At 35.6% G+C, this 23,442-nt stretch overlaps 1 protein-coding gene across 1 annotated transcript in view; it reads right to left on the bottom strand.

The window, feature by feature from the left end:
- The window catches only part of LOC114653489 (uncharacterized), a 96,954-nt gene that overhangs the window by 9,836 nt on the left and 63,676 nt on the right, over window positions 1-23,442 (bottom strand). Inside the window, exons 6-7 of the mRNA XM_028803844.2 lie at window positions 18,711-18,797; window positions 4,491-4,580 (exon numbers count right to left, since the gene is read on the bottom strand). Coding sequence (XP_028659677.2) covers window positions 4,491-4,580; window positions 18,711-18,797 — 177 coding nt within the window. The remainder of the gene's footprint in view (window positions 1-4,490; window positions 4,581-18,710; window positions 18,798-23,442) is intronic.

The raw sequence follows: 23,442 nt of genomic DNA, 5'->3' as shown, positions 1-23,442 counted from the left end.
AGGGAACCAATCCCGGGCAGGGCTCGGGGTTCCCAGGCGGTCTCCCATCCAAGTACTGGCCGAGCCCGAGCATGTGTAGCTTTCGAGATCAGACGAGATGGGGCGCTTTTACACTGGTGTGGCCGTAAGCTGGTGTTAAATTAAACCTCTCAATTAAAATCATTTAAATTAATTTAATTCTGTTTTTGCATTCTTTATACAGAGTCTACATCTCCAAGATATAGACACTTTCTCCTTCTTCTTTGTCAGTGTTAAAAATAATGCAGATTGCTCATCTTCAGAAATTTTAATCGAAGCGTTACAACAGTGGCGCGTAATAAATGATGAGACCATATCCTGATTTCTCAAGGCAACATTTTACATGAATTAAATTAGTCTTAAAAGTTTAATATATCTTAAAACATATGCATCCCAAAGGAATGCATACCCAAACACTGACTCATTAATATTAATATACATAAATTATAAGATTTAATTTTAGACACTCATGCAAATAATACAATTTTATTTCAAAACAGTGATAAACAAGTGCTTAAAATATTTTGATAGCAAAGGCTTTTTGAATTCAGTAATGCTTAATGTAATTACAATTTAGATAAAATGAGCAATCTTCTAGGATACTAGTTTTAAAGTTCAGAGGTAATGGTGACTAGCACCTCTAAATAAAAATAACCATCTAAAATACAATAAACTGGGTAGGTCGATAAGTCATGTATGTTATAGTGTGGGCGATTTTTTGAAACAAACAAGCAGAAAGGGTTTCAAAATTTTATAGATAGAAAATGTTGTAAAGAAAGCAAGCAGTAAATAAACCTCCTGTGTAGTTTCTGAATTATTCTCTCCTGGTACTTTGAAGCTTGTCCAACGGCATCAAGCACAAGGGAGGACCCAAAACTGTTACACAATGACAATGTACATTCACCTCAGACAATTTGTCTCTCAACAAAACAGCAGACTTCTTGGAGTGCGAGGTGACAAAATTAACCTCAGTGCAGATTAGCGTTCTCTGTTTTCATAAAGTCTGCTGATTTCCAATCTCCAGCACAGCAATTCCAAATGTCTGCCACTTAGCACTCAAGTCAGAGAATGTCATTTAAAATTTTTAAAATGTGTTCATTGGTCATAAAGAGCTGATTGGCATAAGTACATGATTCGTGTAATGATTCAGACAGAAATGTGCTTTTGTTATTTGTGGTTTTATTTTTGTTAATTTTCACAAATTGGTTTTTGGGAGATGATTATATAATTAGGCTGCAGTTTAGGTTTTTGTCAAGGTGATGGTGCCCATCACCAGAGACCATGTCTATGGCCAAGCTACTTATACTTGGCTTTTGACTTTTGCTTGTTTCTGACCTAACCTTAATTTTGTTCTGTTCTTATGGTTGCCAGGCTTTCTGATTCGTGGACATGGACTCTGCTTAGTTCTGAATACTCCCCTAATAAACCTTCATTACCTAATGCTTCACTCAGATATATCTATATGAAGGCATCTTCTGCTTTACAAGGTCAGTCCATTCCTGAAAACTCCTTTGTAAAATAAACTTTTGTAATGTAAAAAGCTAATTTTTAATTTAAATGAAAAATATATGTACTGTACATGTTCTCTATTACATTTTAGGTTCCCTCACCCCAAAAATGCCCTCCATTTATGTTTAAATAATACCAAAATACATGAAAACTAACATTAGTTTAATAATAACATTAATCATCAAAAGAAACATTAAAAATACATTGAAAATTTTTAAATTCTTCTTAGTAAAGCTGTTAACTTACTTTTACTATGTACAATTTCAAATTCTACTGGGCTTTTGATCCTTTTGGAGCTTTTCCACATATTTTACAATCATTTTTAGAGCCGTGATCTTCAGAATAACGGCAGAAGGCATGTGACCAACACACATGATAAGCTGACTGAACCACAGCACATGAACACAGAAGTACACTTACATGCGGCTTGTGGACCTAACTCTGCTGAAATGAAGACATTACTCAAAGAAACATCAACTGTGAAAACGACTGAGACTGTGATTGCACAACATTTGAGCCATGCAGCCGCACTCCATTCCACAGGCTGCAGCGATGTCTACTTGGAATGACTGCAAAGATCATTGAGTGTTAGCTCTAGCAACGATCATCTGAGAATCGTCCCTGACTTGGTCTTCATAACCAAGAAAATATGAGAAAGGGTTTAAAGGACTTTCTATGCATGAATTTTCACAAAGCAACTTTTCTTAATTCAGTAAAAGAATAAGAGAATGACAAAGGACAGCTCACTAAACAAAGACGCTAATTAAAATAAGAATAACACATTGATTATGAAATTCTCTGGAATAAAGCCTACGGTGACAGGACTGAACTTGGGAATTATGGATCTAAAGAGGTTCTTTCTCATTAGGCTGAGTATCTTTTCGTAAGAAAATATTTTTTAGAAGTCACTGGGCACTGGGAAAATTCTGAAGGACTGGAAAATTGGAAATATTATCCTGTTAAATAAAAAGGGTAACCGTGCAGACCCAGACAACTATAGGCCAGTAAGCTTAATGTGCATCATAGTAAAATTAATGGAAGGAATTATTAAGGATAAGATTGAGCAGCACATGGTAAAAACAGGAGTTTTACTGAACAGTCAGCATGAGTTCAGAAGACAGAGGCCATATTTTACCAACATGCAATAATTTTTAGAGGAAGCGACAAAAGGATATAATCAAATTGAAGCTTATGATATTATTTAACTTGACTTTTAGAAAGCATTTGATAAGGTGCGATGTGAGAGGTTGAGCATTAAACTAAAAGAGGTGGGAGTTCAAGGTGATGTTTGTAGATGGGTGCAGAATTGGCTCAGGCACAGGAAGCAGAGGGTGATGGTGCGAGGAATCCTATCTGAATTGGCTGACGTGAAGAGTGGTGTTCCACAAGGGTCCATGCTAGGGCCGCTGCTATTTTTAATATATATGAATGATTTGGATAGGAATTTAAGTGTTAAGCTGTTTAAATTTACAGATGATACCAAGATAGATGGATTGGCAGATATCTGGAATCCATTACATCATTATAGAAGGACTTGGACAGCATACAGGCTTGGGCAGATTTGTTTCAGATGAAATTCAATGTCATTAAATGTAAAGTATTACATGTAGGAAGGTAAAATATTAGGTTTGAATTCTCAATGGGAGGTCTAAAAATTGAAAGTACATCTTATGACAAAGATTTATGAGTCATAGTGGACTTGACAATATTAACTGCCTGGCAGTTTTCAGAAGCCATTAAGAAGGTTAACAGAATATTTGGTTATATTAGGTTATATATCACAATGTGTAGATTACAAATCCAAGGATGTTATTCTCAAGCTTTATAATGCACTGGTGAGGCCTCATCTGGAGTACTGTCTGCAGTTTTGGTTTACAAGCAACAAAAAGGACATAGCAGTGCTAGAAAAGGCCAAGAGAAGAGTGACTAAGCTGATTCCAGGGCTATAGGGGATGAATTAAGAAGAAAGATTAAAAGATCTGAGCCTTTTCAATTTAAGCAAAAGAAGATTTAGAGGAGACATGATTGAAGTATTTAAAATTATGAAGGGAATTAATACAGTGGATCGAGACTGTTATTTTAAAATGAGTTCATCAAGAACATGGGAACAAAATTGGAAACTTGCTAAGGGTAAATTTCACACAAACATTAGGAAGTTTTTCTTTACACAGAGAACCATGGACACATGAATTAAGCTACCAAGTAGTGTGTTAGACAGTAGGACTTTAGGGACTTTTAAAACTAGACTTGATTGTTATTTAGGAGAATTATGTGAATAGGACTGGCGAGCTTTGCTGGGCTGAAAGCCTGTTCTCGTCTAGATTGTTCTAATGTTTTGAGCAATAGACTAAAATCTAATTTTGCCAGTGTCTCTGTAAATTAACAACTGAAACATCAAAGATGTAACAGTAGGAACATGATGACCAAGGTTTTAGTCACAGTGTCGTGATAGCCTGACACTTCATGGTACTGCTTGCCAATGCCCTAATGCACCACTCTGCTTTCCCGCAGGAGCTGCCAAAACTTGGAACTTATTGACTGTACTACCTTTAAAATGAGTACTCATTCTAGTCTTTGCTTTCAAGTTGCATTTGCTTTATTCTGTTAATGATGCGATTGTAAACTGCATTTTGTACTGATGGTATTTCAAAATGACAAGATTAAAAGTATAAATTGGACACTCAATGCCAAAAAAACTGATGCAGTCAGTAACTAAAAATGAACAGCTGACAAAATGGAAATAGTTCAACAGAGGGATATCTTATAGGAGGGAGAAAAATGAACAGGAGAAGGCAGATGACTGTGATTCTCCTCAATTAATGAAGGGTCAGCACCTTTAATACAGGCCTGAAAAATTTTTTTTTTCTTTTTGCGTATAATTTCAATTTCTTAAATATTCTTGCACAATTGTAAAATCTTTTGATTTTTGTAAACTTAATAAATATACTTGCTTTCATACTCACATGATTCTGTCCATAACTTCTGATTTGCCTCTTTTGTTTGACTTTTTCTTCTGAAATCAAGTGTCTCTTGGACTTTTTATTTTCTTTGACCTACAGAAACAAAAATAGAGCTTCTGAAATGATGTACAAGGCTTATAATTTCAAGAACTACAAGATGCACAAGATAAATAACTCAACGAAATACTTCATGGTTTACTTTTAGTGTGTAATATGTCATAAGGTTGACCAAGAATTAACAATTGGAAAAAAGTGTATTAATGTAAATGTCACCTGATACATCATATAAAGATTTCAGATGTAGGCCCATAAGAAGTTGTGGTCCTCCATAGGGTAAACACATACATCTCAGTTTGCACATTTACATTTATGGTAACTGTTGATGGCCAAATACAAATTCACAACTTTGGATTAGAAAGGCTCTCAGAAACCTAAGCTAAAGGATGCTCCTAGTCTTAGCTGAGCAGACAGTGTTTCTGATTACTTTGAGCAGAGTGCTTTATGGTAATATTAGCCAAGTTCTCTGTTTCTCTAAGCCATCACCTTACTGCTCTACTGCCTCCATAGCAATTGATGGCTTGGGAATATTCAATGACATGCTTCATATTAAACCTATTCAATCTGCCTTCTTGGTGGAGCCAAATGATAAATATAAGATGATAATAGTTTATTGGATCTTTACTTTAGAAGGTGAGATAGGTGGTGTGACATTCGGCCCCCACTTTCTTCTTATAATCACTAAACATATTATAGTAGATGCTCTTGCTGATGATTAGTCAATTTATTTAATTTCTTTAAAAAGGACTGAGAATGTTCAAAGTTGCAGTGCCCGTAGATAGCAAATAGTTTCTCCACGTAATTATAAAAATACATCTGATTGAAAATGATCAGAAATGCTGAAAGATTTTCCAACCAAATTTGTATACCTTTAATTTTCTTCAACTATTCATTTAAAATAATTTAGAAAAGGGAACCTTTATTATATTCAGCAAACCAGACTAAACTATATTTTTATATTAATATTTATAAGGTTAAGGACTGTAGTGAAAAAGACTAATTTAAATAGTTCAAAATTCATGGGTCAAATGCACACATACCAGCAGATATCACAGCTCAGACAGTCAAATCATGTACAGAGATACATAAAATATTTACAGACACAGATCTCCTGATGGTAAATTCACAAATCATTACAGTAATATCTTTTGTTCTAAAATTTAATAAAGTGCATAGACAGTTGCAAGCATTTGTAAATATCAACATCCACTCTACCTTCCCACAATGAAACTGATTTCCCCCTTTCAGAAGCTACAGAAAAGTGTTTCTTATGGCCAGGGTAAGTACAGTGCACATATTTCAAATGAGCAATGAGGGATTTGCAAATCCTGTTTTTTTTATTCAATACAAACTACCAGGTCCTTCATCCTGAAAAGAAAATTCTCTTTGACTCACCATGACCTTGGTTATTTCTTTCTATGAACCTGAAGTATATTCCTCTGAACTTCTTTTAATTATCCCAACCCTTTTGTATCTGATTGATCTCAATGCCCACCTGTTACTCCACTTCTTATCCCTACTCGCCTTTTTCTACATCAGGGGCCTCATGTATAATATCTTGCTTGGATTCTAACTAAAATGGAGTATGCCCAAAAAATTGAGTTTTTAAAACCCTTCATATGTATGCCACAGGAAATGTCATGTTCCTTTATACATCTCATATCAACTTTTAATTATGTATTTTAAACTCCCTGTCACCTCCCACATGTAACCATGTATGGCTTAACAAATGTCATTTTTGAATATTCATGACCAATGTACCATATAAATTTGGCCATGTTCCTGAGTGACATCTTTATTTTCAAACCATAGGAGAACACAGAAAATGAAACTTCTGTGAATGTGAACTTGAAGTATTACTGACATTTACTGACAGTTTAAGGAGTGGCCAGGGTGGGCCTAACCATAACCCACCACAGATGCACTATGTACCTAAAAATAAAGTCTCAAATGAAGGATATTTGTTCCTCAATTTTTAATACCTCAGTTAATGTAAATATTTTAATGAACGAATTTGGCTCAGTAGTACTGCTGTCTCATTGTAAGGAGTCTGGGTGTTGCACTCTTGGTGCTCCCTGCATGGAGTTTGCGCAGGATCTGTGTAGGCTTGCTCAGAGTACTCTAGTTTCCTCTCACATTCTAAACACATGCAGGTTAGGTGAACTGGCGATGCTAAATCACACCTTGATGTGTGTTTGTTTTTAATCCGTGATAGGCTGGCACCATGTTCAGAGGTAGTAATTGCCTGTGCACGTTGCTTACTTGCTTGCTTACTGGGTTAGAATATGTACAAATGTACAAATACCATAATCCTTCCTGACAAAAGCAACTCCCAGTTGTACGTCACCAATCTTTAAAACTGAGAAATACTGAGCACAATTTCAATAGCAGGTTAATTCACTGTTTCAGATTTAGCTGGAGAGAGGTTATTTTAACTTGAATATGTTGTATGCAGTATATTCCTCTTTTACAGACCTGAAAGACGCTCCTGGTGACTAAGAGATCCTTGGTAGTCAGCATGAGTGAGTGAAACAGATTGCGTATGGCTGTGGCTTATGCCTGCCTACACCTGGCGTGGCTGTCTGAGCACATGTCCATCTCACATCATACATAATCCTGTTGCAAAATACTTAAAACACAAAAATGTGATGAAGAGGAAATATGCTCCACTTTTCAAATTAGTTAACTCACCTGAATGCGTACATTTTCTAACTTCCTAAAATAAAGTTTACTTTGCCACAGTTGAAATACACAAAGTTAAAAACACATTTTCTGTCAGTTAAATATTTTTAATAGTATTTTTGTCCTTTATCGTGATGATGACTGATTTAAAAGCTGATTTAGACATCCCAGAGGCACCCTCATGGAGTTGTGTGCTGATATAAAGAGACCATCACAAAGAAGTCACATAATCTCTGTTCGATTACAGGTTTTAACAATCAGGTTTAGAAATTAAACATCAGAATGTGATGGACACATCACTAAAATGCACAATGAAACAAGATTTTTTTTTTCACTTCATTGTCCTGCTCTCTGGAGTTGCTAAAATGCCAACATCAAAAATGTCTATGTATTACTTACAAATAGTAAAAACTTTCCATAACTTTAAGTCTATTTCCACACCAAGTTCAGGTTTAATACATTCTAACTTTTGTGTAAGAAATGACTTACACGTATTTTAGATTGTAGGCAAGTTTTATACATGAGGCCCCTAGACTAGAGTGACTACCTATTTTTTGAATCTCTAATCCCAAATCATCTGTTAAAGTTATTCCTCCATTCATCACACACATGATTAATTATCTTAATTAATAATTCTGTTTCTCTTGCTTCACTCCAGTTTGCAAAGATTGTTTTCATTTTCAGGAGGCCAAACATTGACTCTTCTTTTCTAGGATATTATCATCAAAAATCTTGGAACATATTGTATATATTCAACCTAATTAACATCTCTTACAACTGTTTGAATATTTCCACTCAGGATCTTCACTTCACTACAGCGTTAAGGCATCTCATTTTCACTGTAGGTGACTTCCTCCATACTTTTGTCTGCAACACAGTTCCTGAATGTACTTCTAAGGCCATGGATCCATGCAGTGTCTTATGTTTAGAGGCATATCAAACTCTCTACAGCTTTTCTGTGGTGTACAGCAAAGATGAGTGCCTGTCCCACTTAATTTTAATATCTATATATTACCTCTGAGCATTTGATTGACCAGCACTACCTCATGATCCATAATATGCAAAAAATGCCAGGCCTCACAGGTTCAAAACAACTCTTCGTACCACTTAGACATACATCAGTTCACCACTGTCTTCCATGAAATGAATGTATAAATGTCTGCTGTGTTTATAAATGTGAATATAAGCTTATCTGCACTATTTCAGATGAGAACCTCAACTGAAATCAAAAAAGCTTTTCTTGCTTCTTAGAACTTTGTCCCTGCAAATTTTTCCCTGCAGCTACCAGGATGTCTTTCGGCCAACTTAACAACATTTCTAGAGCTTCATCCTTCTTTTCTCCTCCTCTCACATAGATCAATGCAATTCGTTTTTTGTTGGTCTTCCTGCTTAAAGTATTAAGGTATTAAAGCTTGTTAAACAGGCCACTTCTTGAGTTCCTATGTGGATCAATCATAATTAACATCTTACTCTTCAAAACCTTTGGCCATGACTTACAAAGCCAATGATTTCAGTGTTTCCAGTTATCATTATTACTTGTCTTAAACCAAGCTAACAGCCACTTTAAATTCTCTGAGACTGGTCCTTACACCATTCCTTTTTTCCCTTTTTTAGTTTTTATAAAATTACATTACAATAAGTTGGATACAGAGCAGCTGCAAAATACACAGTATATTTTAAATAAAATTTAACACCATCCCCACCCATTGAAGCATCTAAAACAGAGGCACAGCATGCTTATTAAAGGGCAACATTAAACAATTCTTGCCATAGTTAAAGTAGCTTTCTAATTTTTAAAAAGACATTCTTTATTGCCCTGTGATTTTGGGGTGGATTAGGATTTTTCCAATTATATAAAATGTAACTTGGTTTAGTGTTGTGGATTTTAATTTTTATATATATTTTTTTGCCCACAAAAACAAAAATTAACTTAATCTTACAAGGACAGTTAACATCATAGTGCTTTATCTTCCGGAATTGTATCACCTTAAAACAAATATTATGATCAAGATGGACAGGATGAATTTAACACTTAAGGAGGTAATTAACATCAACGCATCTCCTTTTCCTGAAGTGTACCTCACTTTTAAAACATCTGTGCTGCCCCTAGGACAATAATCACAAAATTGGTTTATAGCTTGGGAAAAGAAGGAATTCAGACATACTTAAAAGATCAAAGACTGTAAGCAAAGTTATTCATTATATGGACAGCCAGCCAATCAAATGTGTGTATCATCATATGTTCCAGAGTCCCACATGGAATTTTAAAATAGATATGTCTTGGCTGAGAGTGATGTCAGAAGTGGGCGAGGCAATGTCAGGAGAAGGCGAGAGACGTGTGACCGTTTTCATCTGATCGTCAGCTAAAGCATCTCATGAACGATATCTATTGCTAGATCAAAAGTTGCCCAAGGGCATTCATATTTGGCATCTCTAGCTTCTTTGTGAGCTTTTTCTAAAGAATATATGCTCGTATACTGTATCCAGACTATGGTATTACATTTTCTTTTATACTATCCTCTACTGGTATTATTGTTCTTTAATAAATACTAATTTGCTGTTAACTTTCTATACTTTGTCTGTATATCTGGAGTGATTTAAGTGATAAGGTAAATATTTAGAGCACCTGGAGCAGTAAGGAAATGCCATATGATCCATACTGCTAGGCTTTGTTGGGATGAGGATGAGAGCTCTATCCAATAGTGAACAGTGCATTAAAGTAAGACATCAGTGGTTGATAAATGGCCATAGCCAAGGATGTTGAGACTTTGTATATTTAAATATATTCTTGGAGACCAAAATAATATTTAGGTCTGAGATATATCTAAACCATTGCATGTTGTTTGTGCCAATGATAAGCAAGTCTCTTGGAGTACTAGGTCAGCATTTCTCAACCTTTAAGTATTTGTGACTCGAGTTTTCATAACAGTTTTAATTGCGCCCCCCTAACGTTTTTTTGAAAGGAGCCCACTAATACCAATTTGTTCTTTTTTAATAAATAATATATCGTATATGCATATTTTATTATAAATACTTAACTTTTATCGACATTTATCTAACTCTATATTTATTTTTCTAGTATCAGAATGTAGTTTAAGTTAATTTGTTTTGGTTTCAATAGATGTATTTTTCATATTTTCGATTCTTGTTTTCTTTTTTTCACATCTTCGCGCCCCCCTTTTTGTTACTTCGCACCCCCCCTAGGGGGGCCCGCCCCACAGTTTGACAACCACTGTACTAGGTAATGATGGACTGTGCATGTGTTATTCAAAGATATAAAGTGCGACATCTAGATTGTAATTCTGTTTCAAAATTTATAGATACTTTGAGTAAGTCGAGTGTAATTGTGGAAAACCATTTAGATCAGTTAACATCAAATGTAAACGTGGAAAACAATTTAGATCAGCTAACATCACATTATAATTTGACCTTCAGAGATGCTCTGGACACAGTGGCTCCCCTTAAAACAAAAGTGATCAAAGCATATAGAAACTCTCCCTGGTTTAATGAAAAGACTCAAGCTCTTAAATTAGAGTGTCGAAAACTGGAGCGCAGATGGAGAACAACAAAGCTACATGTCTTTCAAATAGCATGGACAGAGAGTGTTAATAAATATAAAAAAGCTCTCTTTAAAGCTCGCTTAGAATACTATTCTACAATAACAGATATCAATAATAAAAATCCTTGGGTATTATTTAGAACAGTGGCTAAATTAACAAATGGAAATTCAGATCTACATTGCAAAATACCAACTGTTATTAACAGTACAGACTTTATGAACTTCTTCAATGAGAAAATTAAAAATATAAGAACCCATATCTCAGCATCACAGTGCAAACCAAATACTAGCTTAGCAGACCCGGCCTCATATTGCATTCAGCATGTTAGTAATTTTAATCCTGTAACTGAACAAGAAGTCTTAACTTTAATTTCTAAAATGAAGCCCACTACTTGTTCCCTAGATCCAGTGCCAACAAAACTAGTAAAAAGTTCAATGGATGTTCTTGCAGTGCCTATTCTAAACATTATCAGTAGTTCATTATTGCATGGCACAGTACCTGATGCACTAAAAGTGTCAGTCATTAAACCATTACTTAAAAAGTCAGACCTAGACCCACACATACTAAATAATTATAGTCCTATTTCAAATTTACCCTTTCTCTCTAAAATACTAGAAATATTAGTTGCCAGTCAGCTTCAGTCACACCTTATGCATTACAATTTATTTGAGAAATTCCAGTCTGGTTTCCGCACTGGTCATAGTACAGAAACGGCACTAACGCGGGTTGTAAATGGCATTCTGATATCCTCTGATGAAGGAAACTCGACTGTAATTATGTTATATGGTGTCCTGAAGGGCTCAGTACTGGGACCTTTACTATTCTCAATTTACATGCTTCCACTGGGATCTATCATTAGGAAGCATAATGTTAATTTTCACTCGTATGCAGATGACACCCAGTTATACCTTTCATTTAGATCAAATGAAGTTTCTCTGATGTTGTCTTTAATTAGTTGTGTTAGTGAATTAAAGAAGTGGATGGATGAGAACTACTTGTCTTTAAACACAGATAAAACAGAGATGTGAATTGTTGGAGGGAATGACGCTGATCATAACAATATTCTGTCATCATTTAACTCAATTGGAATCACCATTAATTTTACTGAATCAGCCCGCAATCTAGGAGTTATCTTTGACTCTAGCAAGTCATTTAAAGCGCATATTACAAAGCTGTCCAAATCATGTTTCTTCCATCTTAAAAATGTTGGGAAATTAAGGCTCTTTCTAAATAAACAGGATTCTGAGAAATTAATTCATGCATTTATTTCTAGTAGGATTGACTACTGCAATGCAGTGTTCACTGGATGTTCAAACTGTTCTTTATGCAGTCTTCAGTTAATCCAAAATGCTGCTGCAAGAATTATTACAAGAACAAGAAAATACAAGCACATAACTCCAGTTCTTAAATCCTTACACTGGCTCCCGGTTAAGTTTAGAGCAGATTTCAAAATCCTTCTTTTAACATATAAAGCATTAAATGGCCAAGGTCTGGCTTACTTGTCTGAACTTATCATGACGTACAAACCTGAGCACACATTAAGATTTCAAGATGCCGGTCTGCTTATGATTCCAAGAATTAATAAAATAACAGAGGAAGGTCGAGCTTTTAGTTACAGGGCCCCTAAACTGTGGAATGGTCTGCCTGCTACTATAAGAGATGCCCCTTCGGTCTCAACTTTTAAATCCTGGCTGAAGACTCACTACTTCAGTTTAGCATATCCTGACTACAGCTGCTGATTAACTGTACAGACTGCATCTCTGTTGTTAGTCATTAGCACTAAAACATACTGTAAGTAACATGATAGTTATAATTGGATACTAACCCTCACCTATTCTGTTTCTCTTCTCGGTACTCAAATGTGGCACTTGGTGTCACGGCCCACCTGCCAAATTGTTTTGCCTGCCTAAGGTAAAGTCATCCCTGATGGAGGATCGCAGGAATCATGGGAAAGAGGGGTCCTTTCATCAAATTAGTGCTATTTCAGCTATGGAATGGCCAAATGGGGGAGGCAGCTTAATGAATGAGGTCTCCAGTACTCTAAACAAATCCAAATCATATTATGTGATATCATCTACTGTTAAATTCTGCTCCGTACTTCTAAAATTTTTATTTTTATACTGTATTGAGGATTTGTTCTGTTTTGTGTATTGTATTGTATTGACCCCCTTCTTTTTGACTCCCACTGCACGCCCAACCTACCTGGAAAGGGGTCTCTTTTTGAACTGCCTTTCCCAAGGTTTCTTCCATTTTTTCCCTACAAGGGTTTTTTTGGGAGTTTTTTCTTGTCTTCTTAGACAGTCAAGGCTGGGGGGCTGTCAAGAGGCAGGACCTGTTAAAGCCCATTGCGGCACTTCTTGTGTGATTTTTGGCTATACAAAAAATAAATTGTATTGTATTGTATTCATACGGCACTTCTGTGTACTAAAGTCAAATGTCACTAAATGTCACTGTCCTGCTCCACTGACAGACTGAGGAGATCGTTCCTCCCCCACACTATGCAACTCTTCAATTTCACTCGGGGGGGTAAACATTAACATTATACAAAGCTACTGCCTGTTATACCTGCATTTTTATCACTCTTTAATTTAATATTGTTTTTATCAGTATGCTGCTGCTGAAGTATGTGAATTTCCCCTTGGGATTAATAAAGTATCTGTCTAAAGTGGTAGAGAATAATGGGCTGTGTATGCGTCATTCATACAGTACCTTTGTGGTTAGAGTCTGTGTATACAGTATGTGTAGATTAGGTGTGTGTGTGTTAATCTTAAGGTATGAGAGTAGACCAACCCGGTAACGAACCTGGTGAATACACTTATCCCTGAAGAAAATAAGTAAAGGATTACTAGAGAGGAATACCACAATAATACATTTGTGTAAACATTGTAGTATCACAACAGAGTTTTGAGTATGCAATATTTTCCATCTTTTAATGCTCTAAATTTTACATGAAGATGACCAGAAATAACAATGCCTCCAATATTGTTATGACAGCTAGGCAAATATTTATCAACAATATGGTCTGCGTATGGGACAATCTTAAAATATATAAAACAAAGTGAGGTGGGTGTGAGATGACATTGTTTATGATTAGGGTTGTGAGTTTCATTCTTTAACTGAAATTCTGACTGAAAGGTCTCTTTATCCAATTTAACGTTCTAGTTGTAAGATATGTCAGACTTGCTGACCACAGTTGTTGCTGTACCATTTCAGTTTAAATGCCAAAAGTGTGCTTCCTGATGGATTTTGGTGCTAATTAAAGGGTTAACAGGTACGGCTATTTCACTTGCAATCCTTGCCTTTTTTTTCATTCCACATTCTGTCATGGTACATAAAACATAACACATCAGACAGATGTGTTTTTTTCACTTGGTGCATTCCTGTTTTTTCATTGCTGCATTAAATACATTGCACATCTGGGTAATTGCTCAATGCTTCTCAGCTTTCATGTACACACTCCCACCCTTATGACTAAAGGTAAAATTTGATTTTTGAGTGAGACGCAGACTGGTTGCTGGGTACGTCACAAGTTGTAACTGACATCATGGAAGCATGCCACCAACTGCATCATTAAAAGTAGGCAAATAAAGGCTATGGTTAAAAATTGTAGTAAAAGGCACCTAATGTGAAATAGCCTTTTCCCAACAGTGTCTTAAATCATCTGCAGGTGATCTTTTGAAAGTGAGTGATTGAGTGTAGAAATACTGTTGATATCTTCATTATTGTAAAATAGTAATGTTTATACCACTGATACTGCAGACTGATCAGAAAATTCTAAAAGCTATCTTAACAGATTTCTGACGTGCACATCACAGAAAAGAAATAGCTGCTGGAAGATTTTATTTGAGGCATAAATATTTGAAGGATACCACTGTAAAGATCTTCCACATGTTGAATCCTTGCAAGTTAAGGTTCATGTCAAGCACATGAGTTTTTGACTCATGGGTTCCCATGTAGGTAAACACAGGGGGACGACTGAGGGTGTAACAGAGGTACTAACCACTCTACTGTTTCCATCTTTAGAATGGTGCAACATCCACCACACAACTCTTACGTAATTTCCAGGAGAACACTATTGGCTCTGCCTCTTTCACCATCTTGGCCATGTAAGTGACATTTTGACAAAAAGTCAGTGTTCAGTTTAGAACTAGCTGCCTAAGGGGTTGGACTTCACAGCAGCATAACCCTTTGAACTTTGGCTGAAAATTGCACAAATTCTTTGTTCTGGAATAGAATACCTTACTTTTTCATTCTTTAATTTTTGGATATTAAATGGGGCTTCCTTTGGATCCCTAACTCTTTACCTTCTTTTGTTTGATTTCTTTGCTATGGTAAGAATAGATGATTACCATTCATGGGCACAACTGAAATTAGCATCACAGAATTGGAATTTTCAGCAGCGTTGAAAACACTTTAAGTGAATGTTGAATCATTGACATATAAAAAGATACTGTCTGCTTGAACAGGATTTCAATTCTTTAGCTAACCAACCTGGCACAGCTTGATTTCTTTCTGCCTACTTCTGAAGTCTCATAATACATTAATTTGTGACTCAGTAGAAAAACAAAAAAGTTATGAAATGTTATATGCTCCTCTGTTTTAAATCTGTGTAATTTTAATTTCAAAATCTGTGGTGTCTTTGAATTCCAAATGAGTGTAATTACAATTATGTCAACATTGTAAGTGAGTATTTTAAAATGTACACTATACAGAAACATTCTTAAAAAGATACAGAAACTTTAACCTTATATTCACTTTGACAATTTAATTTTCCTGTGAAAGGTATAAAGAAAAGGTGACCATATACAGTCATATGAAAAAGTTTGGGAACCCCTCTCAGCCTGCATAATAATTTAATCTACTTTCAACAAAAAAGATAACCGTGGTATGTCTTTCATTTCCTAGGAACATCTGAGTACTGGGGTGTTTTCCGAACAAAGATTTTTAGTGAAGCAGTATGTAGTTGTATGAAATTAAATCAAATGTGAAAAACTGTCTGTGCACAAATTTGGGCACCCTTGTAATTTTGCTGATTTGAATGCATTTAACTTGCTCAATTCTGATTACTTGCAACACCAGATTGGTTGGATTAGCTTGTTAAGCTTTGAACTTCATAGACAGGTGTGTCCAATCATGAGAAGAGTTATTTAATGTGGTCAATTGCAAGTTGTGCTTCCCTTTGACTCTCCTCTGAAGAGTGACAGCATGGGATCCTCAAAACAACTCTCAAAAGATCTGAAAACAAACATTGTTCAGTATCATGGTTTAGGAGAAGGCTACAAAAAGCTATCTCAGAGGTTTAAACTGTCAGTTTCAACAGTAAGGAATGTAATCAGGAAATGGAAGGCCACAGGCACAGTTGCTGTTAAACCCAGGTGTGGCAGGCCAAGAAAAATACAGGAGCGGTATATGTGCAGGATTATGAGAATGGTTACAGACAACCCACAGATCACCTCCAAAGACCTGCAAGAACATCTTGCTGCAGATGATGTATCTGTACATCATTCTACAATTCAGCACAATTTACACAAAGAATATCTGTATGGCAGGTTGATGAGAAAGAAGCCCTTTTTTCACTCAAGCCACAGAGTTGCTTGTTGTATGCAAATGCTCATTTAGACAAGCCAGATTCATTTTGGAACATAGTGCTTTGGACTGATGAGACAAAAATTGAGTTATTTGGTCATAACAAAAAGCTCTTCGCATGGTGGAAGAAGAACACTGCATTCCAAGAAAAACACCTACTACCTACTGTCAAATTTGGTGGAGGTTCCATCATGCTGTGGGGCTGTGTGGCTAGTTCAGGGACTGGGGCCCTTGTTAAAGTCGAGGGTCAGATGAATTCAATCCAATATCAACAAATTCTTCAGGATAATGTTCAAGCATCAGTCACAATTGAAGTTACGCAGGGGTTGGATTCCAACAAGACAATGACCCAAAACACAGTTCAAAATCTACAAAGGCATTCATGCAGAGGGAGAAATACAATGTTCTGGAATGGCCATCACAGTCCCCTGACTTGAATATCATTGAAAATTTATGGGATGATTGAAGCAGGCTGTCCATGCTCGGCAAGTATCAAATTTAACTGAACTGGAGAGATTTTACATGGAAGAATGGTCAAAAATACCTCCATCCAGAATCCAGACACTCGTCAAAGGCTATATGAGGTGTCTACAGGCTGCTATATTTGCAAAGGAGGTTCAACTAAGTATTGATGTAATATCTCTGTTGTGGTGCCTAAATTTATGCACCTGTCTAATTTTGTTATGATGCATATTGCATATTTTCTGTTAATCCAATAAACTTAATGTCACTGCTGAAATACTACTGTTTCCATAAGGCATGTCATATATTAAAAGGAAGTTGCTACTTTAAAAGCTCAGCCAATGGTAAACAAAAATCCAAAGAATTAAGAGGGGTTCCCAAACAGTTTCATATGACTCTATTAACATCTACTCACTTTCCATCAGGGTCCAGACTTTTAGTATTTAAATGGATCATTACATTTATTGTAATAGTGATTCCTATGTTTTTGAACAGTTGTGAGACAGTTAAAGAAAACTAATGAAATTTAAGCTGATGTACAAAGGCTCAGAATTGGAATAATTTGCTATGAGGGTCAGTCCAATAACGGACTATAGGTATCAGGCCTTCACATGACAATAAACTTGACTTGGCCTTCTCACAATTCCAAAGTCTGATTATGTAGCTCAATTGCAATGCTTTTTGTAGGTGACTCCAGGGGTGAGGTTGACAAAGTAGTGCTTTATGCTCACTTGCAAAGTGGCTACTTAAGAGGGGTTTTGGGAAATGCACAAAAGTACCTTGTACATTGCATATTTGCACCCTAAAGTTGCTGAACAATTGCTACAATTCATTGTTTTCAAGAAATGTAGCATGGTGTGATAGTGCCTTCTTGTCAGCTGTCATTCCCACCCACTTTTTGAAACTCCTGGCCATTCATAAATCACTTTTTTAGAAGCTTGTTCAAAGTATGTTTAAAATTTCACCTCTTATCTTTTGAGTTTTACTGGTTACAAATCTGTTTATATTACCTATTCTAAATGTTCACTCCCAACTATACTGATATGGATTCTTTTATCTTGTATATCTCACTCCACATTCCCAAGCATACATAGTAGCAGAAACATATATAAAAAAAGTGTCAGTTTAGTTTTCATCCACCTAATTGCCATAGGGATTTCGAAACAGTGTGATTGGGTAGTGCAGCAGTCAGTGTTCATACTGCAAATCTCCAGGGACGTCTGGTGGGGATGGGAAAAGTGGATTGTTGTTATTTACTTTACAGCCATGAAGGAATAAATGTATTTATAAAACACAAAAAAACTTGATGAATTCTGCCTGCGTTTCTGGTCAGTTTCATGAAAGTTCATATATGGACTTAGGGTTTAATAACAAATGGTGGTCAGTAAAATGTGTAGTTTTTTATGCAAAAGAAGAAAAGATAACACATTGTGTAATTCATTATATTTTATGCTATGCAGCCTCATAATTTATTTATTCACTTTTTTTTTTGTAAGTAATGAGTAATGTATTTTAGTTACTTTTAAAAGTAATGTTCCCCAACACTGTTTTGGGATGCTGGAATTAAAATGCAATACCTGAAAAAAAAATCCACAGAAATGTGCAAAGAAAGTGCTGACTCATAAAATGCAGTGGTCAGACCATGATTCAAATCCATGAACCCGGAATTGTAAGATATCAGTGGTAGCCCGACAGTTCTTCTCACGCTCGTTCTGTAATGGGCCATGCTTATTTCTGGCCAGTTCACTTATGGGGTTTCATTATGCTGGATACTTTCAATAGATAATTATTTTAGTGGATGTGAAAAGGCATATGATATGGTTGAATATAAAAAAGAAAAATTTTAAATATACTTTGATCTAAAGACTGTACTTACAGGGCGTCCCAAAAGAGAGAGTGATCCACTCCGTGAAGGTTTTGTTTTCTTTTTCTTGTCATTCAGATTTCTCTTACTTCTTTTATCCTGTACATATGGAAATAATTATTAAGGTAACATTCAAAACTTTGTCTTGAATACTGCTCCAAATGTTTAATTAAAGTTTAAATGATTTGTTATTTAGAGATTCCTTTCTACTTTTAACAATTATTGTAAGGTTAATTAGAAGGCATGTGTTTTTCAATCAGTTTTAATAGGGCCAGAAAACAACTTCAGTGTGTGTGATAGGATTTGTTAATTTCTTCCAGAATGATGAATGTTGTTTTCCTAGAACTCCAGCTAGCACAAAAGTTTCTAAGTTCTTCATTCATCTTATTTTAATTAAAAAAAAATGGTTAACTAGGTAAAATGTTGTCTTTCAAACTGCAACAAACAAAAGGCAAGCATGAGAGTGACAATGTAACCCAAACAGGAGTTGCTAATTTAAACCTCACCATCCAATATCAGTTGTAATAAACATTTCCAAAGAAATAAAACCTCAACTGTTTCAGAAAGTAAAACAAGTTTGCCAATTGTCTTATAAAGATAAAATAAATTCTGAATAGAACTTCCTGAACTGACATATTAAGCACAATTCCAAGAAACAGTAACATGTTCATTTAAGCTATTTAATTTTTTCAGCTCGTTCAGCACTTTCTGCACCTTCCAAATGGCTGCCTTGAGCACACAGTGTCAGAAGACACAAAACTCCACTCACCGCATCTTGTTTGGAGGCATAATAATCTCTTTCTGAAATACTTCAAGAGACCGAGCACTAAAGTGGACTGCTGGAGTGATTTATGCTATGTTACCAATTTATTAACACAAGGTCACATTATCTTTACAATATGCATTAGTTTTACCGTTTTCCCTTGTATAATCATTTCTGATTTTTTTTTATCTTTAGGTCCTTTTGCAACGTATTAGAAACAATACCCTTAATCATCCATTAATGACATTGTTTCTACAAACAGTGTGATATATTTCAGATCTGTCATTTAAGATATTTGAATTAATCAAACTTCTTTATGTTGACACATATTTGACTAATAGATTCAGTATCTGTCACCACTTTAGTAAAGCCTGTCATAAACCATCCAGGTTTATTTTATTTAGTCCACTGATTTTTAACATGAAACAAATAATCTGACCCAGTTCCAATAGTGATGAATAAAGCAAACTGAGGCTTTACTGGGGAAACAAAAAAAAAGTATGCCTGCTTTGCTTCTGTGTCCTGCAGAAATCTAGTCAAAGGTCTCTCTGCAAAGGTGAAGCAGCATGTAAAGCATTCTTACTCCCTAAAAGCCTTTATAGTTTCCTCACTGACTACTATTAGATAACATACAATTTGCTTGTTGCATTATTATTGGGGGCAATACAGCGGTCCGGTGACTAGCCGTTGCTCCCGCACAGCTTTAGAAGACTTGATATTCTGTAAATCCAAATATGGTCACAGCCTGTGTAGAACTGAATCATTTTCTTAGTATTTAGTTTTATTCAGATACTGTGTAACACTGACATGTTTTGAAGGCATAAAGTATAATAACAGAGGAAATATTTAACCAAAAATTCACAAAAAAGGAGCTTAAATGTGTTTTGATTGTCAAATGTAAATGTATCCCAGCTCGATCATTTCCCTTTTTCCTTTTGTGGTTCTGTATAAGAATTAAATGAGCATACCATAAAATGTACAACTCAAAAACTATTGCATTATTTAGTTTCTAATTTCAAAGTTTTCTCATTTCTTATTCTTCATTTGAAGTGGTTCAGACAATTAATAGCATAATAAAAACACTAAGTTATTTTACCAATGTGTATGTTTTTCTTTTGTAAGTAATGAGTAATATATCTTAGTTGCTTTTAAAAGTAATGTTCCCCAACACTGTTTTGGGATGCTGGAATTAAAATGCAATACCTGAAAAAAAAATCCACAGAAATGTGCAAAGAAAGTGCTGACTCATAAAATGCAGTGGTCAGGCCATGATTCGAATCCATGACCCTGGAATTGTAAGATACCAGTGGTAGCCTGACAGTTTGTCTGCCTGGGGGGTTGCAAACTGGGAATCCTGAGCTGGTTCGTTGTGAAGTGGGTGCAGCAATGCGCTGTACCAGTGCATGCTCCCCAACTTGACTTGTATATTATTTTGTGCTAGAAAACAGTCACAGTTCAATTCTATAAAAAAAAGTCCACCTTGATAAAAATGGACAACTGCATGTACATTTTTTTCACTTTACTTTTCTTCATTTTGAGAGACAGTTGTCTGATAAACACTGGATTTTAGGTTTGGGTCAGCTTGGACTGCTGTAATTTCAAAACTTGAATTAGACCGTTTTTCTGTCTCCATTCAAAGGTTCATACCCTTGAATCCACATTTTCTAGTAGAGGATTACAAGAAGTTGCAAGGAACTTTCATGGTTTATTTTTCTTGTATTCCATGTTTTATTCTGCATTACCAAATTTAGTGTCCTGTATTCTTTGCATTTCACCTTTGACTGTAGTTTTAGTGATGCCATCAGAATGATTAATGAGTGCAGGAAAACATCAGTGTTGTATTCATGCTACCAAGAACATCTAGCAAATCCTAACTTTATCTCTTGTTGACCTTAGATATCTTCCGCAACAGATTATAATAACTGGTGGTAATTATTGTTAAGTGCATTTAAGACTAAAGCCAGTCATGGGAATCCGGGAAGAAAACACTAAGTTGAAGTTAAAAAATGGATGACATAGTAGGACAACTTAGGTATTAGCTTAGCAAATGGTCTTCAGTGACTGATTTATCTCCACTCGATTCCCAAACAATTCTGGCTACAATAATTGCTATTAAGTTCTTATTTCAGTACATGTTTTAATCATTAATATAAACTGATGCCAAATGTTAAGCTTAAAGGAAAAGAACAGCCATGCCAACAAGTAATCAACAAACAGCAGAGTACAACAGTGGTGTCAAAGCAGGCACAGTGTATTCTTTTCTTTTTTTTTGTATCTTTGCTGTCATTCTCTAACCCCAACCAAATTCTACTCAGATGGTGTTGGTAGCAGTTGGCTGAAGAACACTACAATCTCAAGACTGGACAAACAACCTGATGGAGGGATTCCGGTTCTTTCAGATGCTTGTAGATCAAAGAAGGACATACTAGCTGGCAAAAACTCACAGGTCCATAGATCCATCCTTCCAGGTGTAGACAGGCTTTTTTAACAGATATTTAGATCCCTTAATATGAACAGGAATTTATGAGCTATGCTTTATTTATTGAATACAATGAAAGGACTTACACACTATTTTTCTATATTGTCTCCTGCCACTGTAATACAGTTGTTCCACTGCTCAGGAAGCTTCTTAATCCCCGAAGAGTAGAAGTCTTTTGACTGCATGTTGACCCATTCTTGCACAGCGTCAATAACCTCCTCATTCGGCTTGAATTCCTTTCCTCCTAAAAATTCCTTAAGTGGACCAAAGAGACGATAGTCCCTCTCTGAATGACTTGCACCAATCATACACTCTAGACTGACAGAGACACTCCTCAACAAACTGTTTTTTTAAGTGTCGAACAAATCTGAGATGGAATGACTCCCTCATTTGTCAAAAATTGTATAATAATGCATACCGTAACAGTACTGTGTAGCTCCTTGATTACAACTGACAGGAATAGGGGAAAGAGCAGCTAGCACTACTAATGACAAGTTCATATATGTGCGTGTTTGTCCAATGAGTCAGGTCTACCTTGCACTATTTATAAGAACAGAGCATGAAAATTCCTGTTTATAATTGAACACCCCTCATATATGGAAGCTCCACAATATATTAACTTTAGTTAATGCATTTCTCTTTTTTTAAAATCAGTTTACTCCTTTCTATTTTAACAGGATAAAGTTTCATGACTAAGGTCTGAGGAAGCCTTGGGATTGTTCTGGGATAGTGAATTCAACAATTCATTTGTTTCTTCAGTCATCACATTTTTGTCCAACCAGGCCACTGTAAGATGAAGTGGAATAAGCTGTTCAGAACAGAGATCCACCTCCAGCTAATTTGCAGGAAAAATGAAGCAAACTGGAGTGGACCTGGACAGGCATCCCAGTGTTCTTTTACATGGGCATGCAAAGGGATCTCCAGAGAGGATTTTAACACTGTTCTGTATAAATTATCTTTTAAAAAATCAGATCTGTAGCTATACTTAAGTTTTTTTTTTCAGGTTTTAATGCCACAACGTTTCAGGTGCTGGTAGCATAAATGAAAAATGTTAAGGAAACTGGGGTAAGGGGTACATCAGGAAAGCTTATTTCTGTTCTATATTAAATAGAAAGAAGTTGTGCATTTTAATACATTTTTGTTTACACTGACACCAGGAAGTGCTAACTTGTTTCATGTTGGTTGCATGCATTTAAGGATTTGCACATGTAACACTACTACTTCTTTAGCTACTCCACTTTCAGCTGCTCATTTAGTCCATGTTCTAATAAATTCAAGCTGTTCTAAAGACAAATGTAGAAACATACTGGCTATTAGTTGTTCCTAATAAACTGGCCACTTAGTTATGATGACCTGATAAAACGATTTTGTCAAACTTTGTTTCATAATCTATTTTTCTCACTTTCCTTTTAGCTCCTAAGCAATCTTGGTACTAATTATGACATTAATTTTAGCTGAAATAAATATACTAATTCCTTCAAATGCATACATAAGCATAAAAA

Source organism: Erpetoichthys calabaricus, chromosome 6 (assembly GCF_900747795.2).
Source record: "Erpetoichthys calabaricus chromosome 6, fErpCal1.3, whole genome shotgun sequence".
NCBI classification, from domain to species: domain Eukaryota; kingdom Metazoa; phylum Chordata; class Cladistia; order Polypteriformes; family Polypteridae; genus Erpetoichthys; species Erpetoichthys calabaricus.
The sequence above is the reverse complement of the archived record's forward strand: the minus strand, read 5'-3'. Positions and strand labels throughout refer to the sequence as shown.